We start from the raw sequence: 11,885 nt of genomic DNA on the forward strand, positions 1-11,885 counted from the left end.
GGTGACTTTGAGTCACTGAAATTTCTCTTTCTGATTCCAGCGTCGACTGGACCTTCTTCAGCTGATGATTAACTCCCAGAATTACAAAGAAATGGACGCCCGTAAAGGTAACCACGGAGGTTTCAGAGGGGCCACTGTGGGGAGGCCCAGAGAAAGGGGTGGTTCTGAAAATGTGCGGGAAGTTTTTCCAGACAGATGAGAAATTCTGCCACATTGAAGAAAGTCACACATTCAGAGAGAAACGGTAGCCAGAGGTGCTTCATAGAAGTGGGCAGGCACAACTTTGTTCAGAGCTTGAAGGGCAAGTGCAGCAAGGAGGTCAGGCCCAGAAGCCAGTCCTGGTCTGTGCATCCCCTACAGCGGAGCCTCTGGGGCCCTTGTTTCCAGGGTGGATGCTCAGGCTCCTCCAGACCCACTGAGTCAGAGCCTCTGCCTGGAAATTTGCATCAAGGCTTCATCACATCAGGAGGCAAGAGCCCCAGGGTTGGTGACCTTAACTTGGAACACAAGGTTAAAGGTGTGTTCATGAGCTTACTCTATGCTAAAATTTACTTTTTGGAGTTCCCATCATGGCTCATTGGTTAACGAACCTGACTAGTATCCATGAAGATGCAGGTTCGATCCCTGGCCTTGCTCAGTGAGATGAGGATCCTGTGTTGCTGTGAGCTGTGGTGTAGGTCACAGACGTGGCTTGGATCCCGCATTGCTGTGGCTGTGGTGTAGCCTGGCAGCTATAGCTCCGATTTGACCCCTAGCCTGGGAACTTCCATGTGCATGGGTGCAGCCCTAAAAAAAAGACAAAAAAATTTTTTTCCTTCGTACTTAATAAGTAGCTTGTGAGAAAAGCCTTTGAAATTGTAAATATTCTGTTCTTCTTCACATTGTCACGTACTGGTTTTTATCATCCATGGATGGTTTTTAACTGAAAACTTCATTAATGTGATGTTTGCCAAATGCTGGCTTTGTAATTCCATCATTCTACATTTATGAGTTGATTTTCTTCCTTTCTTTCTTTCTTTTTTTTTTTTGTCTTTTTAGGGCTGCCCCCTTGGCATGTGGAAGTTACCAGGCTAGGGGTCAAATCTCTAGATCCTTAACCCACTGAGCGAGGCCAGGGATTGAACCTGCATCCTCATGATGCTTGTCAGATTTGTTTCCACTGTGCCACAATGGGAACTCCTGTGAGTTGATTTTCCATTGTCAGGGAGAGCTTTCCTTTCTCCCCCATCATCGATTTATTTATCTCTATCGGTACATTCTCAGATGTAATTTATCCTTATATCATTTAAAATTTTGATTCTCAAATTCTCTCAGGTTTATCCACTGGATCCCTTTTAAGTAGGCTCCTGTATCCTTTCTTTTATCTTTTATTTTTTTTTCCTCTTAAAATTTCTTCCAATATTTTCCCTGCAACATAGCCTTAATATTGCAAAAATCTCAAAAAATATTCATGCTGTGCTTGCTAGAAGAATGTAATTTTTTGGAAAAAAAACCACACTACCCATACTGTTAAGTTAAAGTGCATTTAGGATTCTCTAAGGGACAGACTGATAATACTGTGTATGTTGGACAAAAATGCTGTCTCTTGAAATTACCCAGTTGTGTGGGTGGGAGGTGGCATAACTAGAAAGAGAGGACCAGGAATGCTCTAGACCTTGAGAAAAACTGGATTAAGGCAATTTTTGTCTTTTTCTGGCTCTGTAAGGCAGACAGGAGAGTGAAAACCCCTCCCATTTTGACTCTGAATTGCTTTTACATTTCCCCCCTAGGGATCTGGGAGTTTGTCTGAATTTCTTATCACCTAAAACTGTGATGTTTTAAGTTGACATGCTTTGCCTGAAACGTCTTTCCTCTTCTTTTAGCTCTGTCTGACCCAGAAATGGTGGCCCAAGGTATTATCTTTATTTTTGCTGGCTATGAGCCCACTACCGATTCTCTTTCCTTCCTTTTCTATAAACTGGCCACTCACCCTGATGTCCAGCGGAAGCTGCAGGAGGAGATTGATGCGACTTTTCCCAATAAGGTGAGTAGATGATACCTTGGGGGAGGGAGTGAGAGATTTTTGCAAAAAGCATAAGCATCAAAATTTTCAGCTGTGCCATTTAGGAGGAATCTAAAGAATCAAAAACAAAGAGGGAAAAACATGAGTAATGCATGCTACTCACAGCAATATAAGTTCTTTGAAAAAAGTGTGAGTCCTGGCCTATCAGTTATCACTATAATGCCAAGTAAAAAAAAAATCACAAAACCTCAGTGGCATCTAACAGTTAGCATCTGATGCTCTAGCCTGCTTGGTAATCCATTGATATTGGCTGGACTTGCGTTGGCCTAGCTGTTAGCTGATCTAAGCTGGCTAGGTTGACTCTATGCTTCTCCTGCCTTTCAATTTCCACATATCTGCTTTTCAAGGCCATGGGAGATGGCACAAGCAAAAGCCCAGTTGGTGCCTTCAAAACTCTGCTTGCATCACAGTGAGCCAACTTTCCATTGGTTCAAAGCAAGCCACCTGGTTGACCCCAGCGTCAAAAAGAGAAGGCGCCACAACATGAGAGGGTGAAGCATATGGACACAGGGAGGGGTGGAGAACTGGGACCGCTAAGTTAATCTACCACCCTGGGCAAACTGCTAACTAGGAGGAGCCTGGTAAAGGAAAGGGCATAGGGTAGCACATACTCATAGAATATGAGACCTGACTGTGGTTTTGACAAGTCTCATGAGCTTTCTGAGGCCTGGGTCTTTGAATTACAAAGTACACATTGTGACACCAACCTAATTAGAGATGATCTGTCTTCTCTTGTAAACCCCACGTTGGAATTCTTTTCATTGCAATAAGGTGGTCACCAAGCAATAGACAATTGCTAAAGCACTGTGTTCTCCCCTTTTTATAGTGATACTTACAGTGACAACAACACTATTGGCCCACATTTGCATTTTGCTGTGTACGTCTGTTCTAAATGTTTTCTATTTATAAATGAATTTAACATTCATAAAATTCTGCATTAGTCAGGAGAGGCTAGGTTATGCCTCAGGAACAAATGAGCCCCCAGATCTCAGAGCTCTCATAGCAAAGGTTTACTTCTAACCCACATCTTCAAGTGCAGCACAGATGGTCAGTGGAGGGTGGGAGTGGGAAGCTCTGCTCCACACAGTTACTCAGGGAAACGGACTAGGAGGGCCCGGCATCCTGGAGCTGCATTATCTGGACGTGAGGTCTTCCTGTTGTCTGGGGAACAGGAAACTTGAGCACTGGCTTTTCAAGTGTTTGTTCCCTGAACTGACATAACTGCCTCAGTTCAAAACCCACTGGCAAAGCTGGTTTCCCATACCTTCACATGGGATGGGAAGTAAGGGGACCACATGGATATTGGGGAGCAGTGAATGTCTCTGCCACACAACCCTAGGAAGGGTCACCTCTGATTACGTCCATGTCGCATTTCAGAAAGCTGAGCTACAGAGAGATGAAGCACTTCCATGCACCTGCGGTGTGCCTAGTGGTGAAGATGCCAAGCTGGGAGCCAGGGTGTTGGCTCCTCAGCCTTGTCACCCTCTACAGCATTGCCCCTTAACTGTAACACCATGTGACAGCCACGTATCACCCTCCCTGTCCCCAGATCTCTGCCCAAACTGGAATTCGTGGTGGGGTGAGAAGACCTGGCCTCTGGGCCTGGAGTGGCCTGTTTAGACCTTCAGACTTTACAGTCAAACTTGAAGGGGCAACAGGGGTCTGTTCCAGACACAGAGGGTGCAGCCGAGGTGGGGGGAGGGGGCTCTGATCCTCTTGTAACTTTCCCTGGCACCGAAATTCTGTTCCTGGTAGCACCCATCTTACCCCATTTTGCAAATTTGGTTTAGTAAGGAACTCATTTCTCTCCAAATTATTTTATTTTTTTTACTTTTTTTGTCTTTTTGCTACTTCTTTGGGCCACTCCCGTGGCATATGGAGGTTCCCAGACTAGGGGTCGAATCAGAGCTGTAGCCACTGGCCTACGCCAGAGCCATAGCAACGTGGGAACCGAACCGCGTCTGCGACCTACACCACAGCTCACGGCAATGCCGGATTGTCAACCCACTGAGCAAGGGCAGGGACCGAACCCGCCACCTCATGGTTCCTAGTCGGATTCGTTAACCACTGCGCCACGACGGGAACTCCTCTCCAAATTGTTTAGAGACTTTTTAATATCATACAGTATCTTCAGATGTTAGATGTAGGGAACAAAGAATTAGCCAACGAGATTCCTCAAGAAAAAAATGTTATGTTGAATAGTGGGTTTGCTCTTTTGCACATTCTCTCTCCTTCGTACAGACGCGTGGCCTCCCTTTTGAAAGGAAACGGTGAATTTGACCTATTTCATGTAGGAGAAGGGATCATGGTGTATTAGTCACATGTGTTTACATAAGACAGAAAACACGCTCTGTGGTAACTTGAGGGATTTCAGGTTCTTTTTAGATGATCCCCATGTTCTCCCGTTGACATTTCCATGGGCCACAGAGCGGGTCAAAGGACATGATGGATCTTAAATGTCTACAGATGCTTTGTCCTTTACCCATTTAAATTCGATTCTCGAGTGCCCAACATTCTAGTAGGGCTATGGAGACCGAGTTGAAGGTTGATCCGAAATCTCAGTTTCTCAGACTCTCTTTCCTTCTTCCAGGCACCTCCCACATATGAGTCCCTGGAACAGATGGAGTATCTTGACATGGTGCTGAATGAATCTCTCAGATTGTTCCCACTTACGGCTAGACTGGAGAGGGTCTGCAAGAAGGATGTGGAAATCCATGGCGTGTTCATTCCCCAAGGGACCGTGGTGATGGTGCCGATCTACACGATTCATCAAGACCCAGGGCACTGGCCAGAGCCTGAGGAGTTCCATCCTGAAAGGTAGGACAACCAGAGCAAGGGGACCCCCCCCCGAACCAGAGTGGTTTCAGCATATGAGATGCCCCTTATTGTAGGGGACCAAATAGGTGATTGTAAAGCATTTATCTTCCCATCTTTTTACTGGTGGACATTTTTCTTAAGAGTCATCATTGTTGTGTCAAATTTTACACACTGTGGGCCAGAAAGAAGAAAAGCATAGCCCTCTACATTTCCTAATGCCTTAAGAGAGGCCTCACAAATAATGCGATTATGTGCTTTTGGACATTTTGCTGTGTGTAGGTGGATTCTTGTAAACTTAGAATGGCATGATAGTTAATTTGGGTTTTGAATTGCTTGCTTGGTTTTGTAGCCCACATGCGGCCTCTGTACACCAGAACCGATGAAGTCTTAGAGACAGAGTTTTGGGTGAAGCAGAAAGAACAGCTTCATTGCTTTGCCAGGCAAAGGAGGCTGTGGCAGGCTAATGCCTGAAAACCGTGTACCTGCCTTGAGAGGGGATACCAAGGGGTTTGACAGGTTGAGCTCAGAAGACAGGGTTATTGATGAAGGTGTCTGTATTATCCTCCCTCCATAGGCCATTTCAGAGTGGTCCAGTCTGGCATCAGTCGGTCCGGTGATGGTTTCTGGTTGTCTTCGGCGTTATTGCTCCTTAACTCTTTCTCTGGAAAGAAGATTGCTTACTCGGAAGGGGTGAAAGGGAGTGTTTCTAGGCACAATATAACTCTAACTAGAAAGTAAATATTAATAATAAGTTACTGGGCCAAGGCAGGGTGAAATATCATGGAGACTATTTTAACTGGTCTTTAGCTATAATAATATTTCCTAATCATTTGCCCTCCAGTCAGCCTTTTGAGACTGAGGGGAGGCCTGGAAGGCTAAAGGAAAAGGCTTTTACTTCAAAACACAAGGACTTAGGGGCTGGTACATGGTTTCAATTTAACAAAATTCTATGTGTGTATATCTATCTAAATATATGAGATATGTGAGATATATATATATATGAATGAATGCCTGTATGCATATGCCTGATTATATGACTATATTATTTTAGGTGTATATGTTTTTATTTCCTTCACATTTTTCTGTCTTGTTAATGTGAATTCATCACCAACATTCTCACATTTCATTTCTTTAAACATCATCTGCTGTTTCCTCCAGCATGGTTGTGAGATGCAGGCTGGGGACCAATAGGCCTCATCCCTGTGGTTCAAGGAGTCTCACTGAGGGCAGAGGTGCACCCAGGCCCTGGTGCTGTCTGTGGCGGCAGTCCTGGGCCAGCTCCTTCTTCTCACTATTTGCTGACCTTCTGTGGAGATGTCCTCTGCCCTCAGATGTCTGAGATGTCCTCCTTGGAGGGACTGAGCATCTGGAGAATTCAGAGCCAAGGTCTGGCCTGGACACAGCTTGGACTCTGGAAGGAGCTGATGCTTCTTCCCATTTGTGTGCCATGAGCAAAATTTGGAGGGAACTTTTTAGAGCCCTCGCTGGGATCTAGCCTTTTATAGCCCCTGACTCTTTGCTCTCTGATGGCAGGGACTTTGTTGTGTTTGCTGCACAGGGGGCGGGAAGGAAGGGAATACAGGGGGAACATGACCATGTAAATACTTGGGGGAGATTCTCCTGCTTCCTTCCTCCATGAGCACATGACCAACATACGTGCTCACGGAGGCGGGAACCCCATTCTTTTCAATCTCATGTCACATGTGCCTTTCAGAGCTGGAACATCTCACCACCCTGACTGTAATTTTTAACGTTGAAAGATTTTTTTTTTCAAAAAAGCGTTCATTTCATCTCCTCCACAGGACTGAAAGCTTCTATAGGGTAAGGGAGAGGGAAGAGTCTGGAGCTCTCCATTCTCAGAGCAAAAGACTCACAGCGGGATTCAAGGCCCAGCCCACAGAAGAACCCCCTATGCTGCTGGTTGAAGAGTTAAGTTAAAACCTCGCTGAAAGCTCTTGCGGTTTTTATATTTCATTAATAATGTGGTTTATCCACTGTTATGTAACCAGGTTCAGTAAGAAGAACAGGGACAGCATAAATCCTTACACACACATGCCCTTTGGCACTGGACCCCGCAACTGCATTGGCATGAGGTTTGCCCTCATGAACATGAAACTTGCTGCTGTCAAAGTCTTACAGAACTTCTCCTTCAAACCTTGCAAAGAAACACAGGTCGGTTACCTATCTTCATTGGTTGTGTTTATTGTGAGTTTTTTTTCGTAACGGATATATATAGAGAGATAGACATCATGTGCGTGTGCGTGTGTGTGTGTGTGTTCTCTTCCAAGGAGAATTTGTCATGTTAGACTTGAATGTATTTGGAGCCATCTGTGACCTTTCAGGGTCCTTCAACAATGGAGGGCTAAGTGTGTGGTTTTGTAAAGACCCGATTAAAAAGTCAATGGAGTTAACACGACATGATTATTCACAGTCTTTTGAACCTCAACAATGTTTTAAATTAGTGTCAAGTCCACAGGAAGGAAGAAGTGTGTGCAGTCATGAGTATAGCGATTGCATCGTGCCTTTTTTTTTTAATAGTTATTTCCCCAATACAATTTTTTTTTCTACTGTACAGCATGGTGACCCAGTTACACATACATGTACCCATACTATTTTCACACATTATCATGCTCCATCATAAGTGACTAGACATAGTTCCCAGTGCTATACAGCAGGCTCTCATTGCTAATCCATTCCAAAGGCAATAGTTTGTATCTATTAATCCCAAGCTCCCCAGCCACCCCACTCCCTCCCCCTCCCCCTTGGCAACCACAAGTCTATTCTGCAAGTCCATGATTTTCTTTTCTGTGGAAAGGTTCATTTGTGCCTTAGACTTTTAAATGGTGTTCTTCTCCATCAGAACTCACAGAACTCTTCTATTGTCAGTCACTGCTTGTATAATGTATTTTTTGGGGGGGTCTCTTTAGGGCCGCATCCATGGCATATGAAGGTTCCCAGGCTAGGGGTTGAATTGGAACTGCAGCCGCCAGCCTACACCACAGCCACAGCTATGTGGGATCCGAGCTGCATTTGCAACCTATACCACAGCTCACGGCAACGCCATATCCTTAACCCACTGAGCAAGGCCAGGGATCAAACCCTCGCTCTCATGGACACTAGTTGGGTTCAGGAGTGTGAGCCATGATGGGAATTCCTATATAATGAAATTATTGCAGTGCTTTAAAAAATATTGATGCCTAGGTCATGTCAGATAGTCTAAAATAATTTACCCAGAATGTTGCATTCAACTACGCCCATTGATTCTCACATGCAGCCAAGGTGAGAATCCATGATTGAAAGCATTTCTGCCATATGTGAAGGATCCCACAGTCCCTTCACCTTCCAGGGTTCTGTTGCCTTCACACTGGGCTCCCTTTATGTTCCAGTAATAACTCTATGTGTGTTTTTCCCTCTCTCTCCCCGTTGTGTTCTCACCCTTCAAGTTCTAGTTCCATCCCCGAGCCCCTCCAGGGAGCTGTCTCCATCCAGTCCAGAGCCCGTTCTCCCCTCTGCTGTGTCATCAGCTACTACAGGCTGGCATCACGGGTCCTGTCAGCTAACTTAATGCTGTCATTGAACCTTCCAGTCTGGTTCCTATGTTTTCTTCGTACCAAAGAGTGTTTCTAACTCTAGTCCCTCATTTTATAAACTCCCAATGACACCTGGCAGTCATCTGGCAAATGCTCAAGTAGTTAGATGTGCAGTTGATTATAGTTCTGGGATACAAATCTTGAAATGTGAACTTTTGAAATTTAACAAATGACATTTGTGTACATGCCTCTTGTGTGTGTCTGTCTGTCTGCAGGGGAAATATGTGCATGTCACTTGAAATTTTAAAATGACAAGGTGGGTATTAAATTTATAGAAGGTTGTGGAAACTCTCTTATAGAACACAAAGAGCAATAATCATTGGAGTTCCCATCGTGGCACAGTGGTTAACGAATCTGACTAGGAACATGAGGTTGCGGGTTCAATCCCTGGCCTTGCTCAGTGGGTTAAGGATCTGGTGTTGCTGTGAACTATGGGGTAGGTCACAGACCCGGCTAGGATCCCTCATTGCTGTGGCTGTGTAGGCCTGTGGTAACAACTCCATTAGACCCCTAGCCTGGGAACCTCCATATGCTGCGGGAAGCAGCCCTAGAAAAGGCAAAAAGACAAAAAAAAAAAAAAAAAAACGAAAGAAAGAAAGAAAGAACAGTAATCATTGATTCATAGCAAGCACGGCCCTATAATAAGGCTTATTTCTAGGACTCGGCTCTTTAGAAGCAGCTGCTCCCTTGAATAGGTTCTCAGGGAAGAGGAGGACACAGATGGTCCCCATGTCACTTGTGGGCATCTGTGTGGCATTCTGTACATGTGCACAGACAGAGGGCTCAGCCCTGAGAGAAAGGGAGCCGCTGGCACACATGAGAAGGGCAGACGCCCCCTGCAAGCTCCACCCAGTCATCCCCAGGCTGGGGCTTCTCTTGTCCATGACAATTTGCATGCCCTTCAGTGAACTGAGTTAGAAGGTCACTCTGTGGGCTCCCCCAACACTGAAGGAGTGACGGGGTGAGAATGGGGCTAAAAGTGTCAGACAAAACACTGCAGGTCTGCAGAGGTTCAGCATTTGCACTACACTTGGGAGCCAGAGGTTAGAAATGACCTCTCACAATGACCTCTCTATCATGAAACTGCATGGATTCTACTGGGAGAGGAGACTGGACTCTATGGAAGTTGAGAATGGTCCAAACCAGAAATGTGGGTAATTCCCACTAGGATTACCTTCCAAGTTTCTATGGACACGAAATTATCTTTACGTAGCTCAAGAGAGTTTGCGTAACGCCTCAATCTGCTAAATTTAAAAACCTCAATGGAGTTCCTGTCATGGCTCAGCAGAAACAAATCCGACTAGTATCCATGAGCATGTGGGTTTGATCCCTGGCCTCACACAGTGGGTTAAGGATCTGGCATTGCCATGAGCTGTGGTGTAGGTTGCAGACTCGGCTTGGATATTGTGTTGCTGTGGCTGTGGTGTAAGCCAGCAGCTGCAGCTCCGATTCGTCCCCTAGCCTGGGAACCTCCATATGCAGTGGGTGTGGCCCGAAAAAGACAAAACACAAACCAAAAAAAAAAAAAAAAACCCAACCTCATCCTTTGTACTTAAAATTTACACTAAATAAAAGAACACAAGCCAACCTGATTTTGTCTCCAGCCTGGTACAGAATAGGTGCTCAATAGCTATGTTGTAGAAAGAATAATGGATGAAGTCTTCAGTGTCTTTCTTGGTACAGCTTATAGAATGAGTATAAAGAATCAAAGATAAGGAAGGGAGATTGGATGAAGTTACAAACTTCCGGTTATAAGATAAATAAGCACTAAGTGGACCCTATTCAATATGATGACTAGAGGTAACATTTCTGTCTAGAAAAGTTGTTAAGAGAATGAATCCTGGGAGTTATCATCTCAAGGAAACAATGGTGGGTTTTGTTTTGTTTTTTGTATCTATATGAGCTGATGGATACTAATGAAACTACTTGTAATAATTTCATGATAGATGTAAGTCAAATGCTTATACTGTACACCTTCAGCTTATGTACTCTGGTAAGACTATTATGTCTCAATTGGTAGGAATTTATTTTCATTAAAAAAAAGCCAAGGAGTTCCCATTATGGCTCAGTGGGTTAAGGACTCAACAAAGTCTCTGTGAGGATGCAGGTTCAATCCCTTCCCTCACTCAGGGGGTTAAGGAGCAGGCATTGCTGCAAGCTGTGGTGTAGGTCACACGTGCTGCTTGGATCTGGTGTGGCTGTGGCTGTGGTATAGCTTTCAGCTGCAGCTCAGATTCAACCCCTAGTCCAGGAACTTCCATATGCCTCAGGTATGGCCATAAAGAGACAAAAGACAAAGAAAAAAAAGATAATAAGGAAATCTGTAAACAACTTTACTCCGTATAGTTTATGCGTAAATTAGCCCAGTTCTTGAAAGACACAACTATTAAAATTCACTCTAGGAAAAATAGATAACTTTACTCTTCTTATATCTATTAAATACATTGAATTTATAGTTTTTATAAAAAGAAGCAATGTTTATGGTTTATGATGCTAAAACTAGCTGTTACAGGTTTGTATAGCATGATTGTCTACAAGGTCTCTTATATACTTGGCTTCTTTGTGGGCCCTGCTTTATTAGTCTCATGTGCTTGTTTAATTTTTGCAGATTCCCCTGAAATTAAGTCCTCAAGTACTTATGCAACCAGAGAAACCCATTGTTCTAATGATTGAGCCACGAGATGGGACATTAAGCGGAGCTTGACTCTCCCTAAGGACTCGGCTTGGTTCCTCAAGGAAGCTGAACCCCGAAGCATCAGAGACCTTGATTTCCTTTGTGGTGAAGCCCAGAAATGAAGATGGGCTTCACCTACTGCCCCTGATGGATGATTAGAGATTCTGCACATTGCTTAGCTTCTCACTGTCTATGTGGAGTGTTATATCCTGTGTCATACGAAGGAGGTGACTAGTAAGGGCCAGATATGTAGGCTCAGCTTCTTGGGTTCTCGTGAGACCATCTCCATCCACCCCCAGTTAGTATCACCTCCTTCTTCTGAGCACTGATTGAAACAAAAATATTCTCAACAGCTTTTATCAACAAACTTTAATGAAAATAAGGGTGATTGTGTGACAGATATGATGACGTATCATGGATCTTATTTCAAATATTCTAAATTAATATCATATTGATCAAGTCAATAAACATCTCTTCACAAAAGTATTCCCTGATATTTTCACACGTATTAGGGGGAATGTATACCATGGAATCAGGAAATGCTTTTGACCTTCACAGTTACTGGTGGGTGGAGTTTTTTCTAAACTCCAATTTGATGTATCAATAAGTAAGAGTGAATCCACTGTGACTTTGACTATTGCTTAGAAAGTATATTCATAGTTTAAATCTACCTTTTTTTGGAGCACATTTTTTTTGTAACACTCAACTGAGACACTTATTAGTTTCCTAGCTTTGATTGAAT

General features: G+C 44.0%; 1 protein-coding gene across 1 annotated transcript in view; it reads left to right on the forward strand.

The window, feature by feature from the left end:
- The window catches only part of LOC110259856 (cytochrome P450 3A29-like), a 29,829-nt gene extending 18,209 nt beyond the window's left edge, over positions 1-11,620 (forward strand). Inside the window, exons 9-13 of the mRNA XM_021086162.1 lie at positions 41-107; positions 1,863-2,023; positions 4,653-4,879; positions 6,889-7,051; positions 11,078-11,620. Of these exons, the coding sequence (XP_020941821.1) occupies positions 41-107; positions 1,863-2,023; positions 4,653-4,879; positions 6,889-7,051; positions 11,078-11,173 (714 nt within the window). The 3' untranslated portion in view covers positions 11,174-11,620. The remainder of the gene's footprint in view (positions 1-40; positions 108-1,862; positions 2,024-4,652; positions 4,880-6,888; positions 7,052-11,077) is intronic.

The sequence above is a fragment of the Sus scrofa genome, chromosome 3 (genome assembly GCF_000003025.6).
Source record: "Sus scrofa isolate TJ Tabasco breed Duroc chromosome 3, Sscrofa11.1, whole genome shotgun sequence".
Classification (NCBI taxonomy): Eukaryota; Metazoa; Chordata; class Mammalia; order Artiodactyla; family Suidae; genus Sus; species Sus scrofa.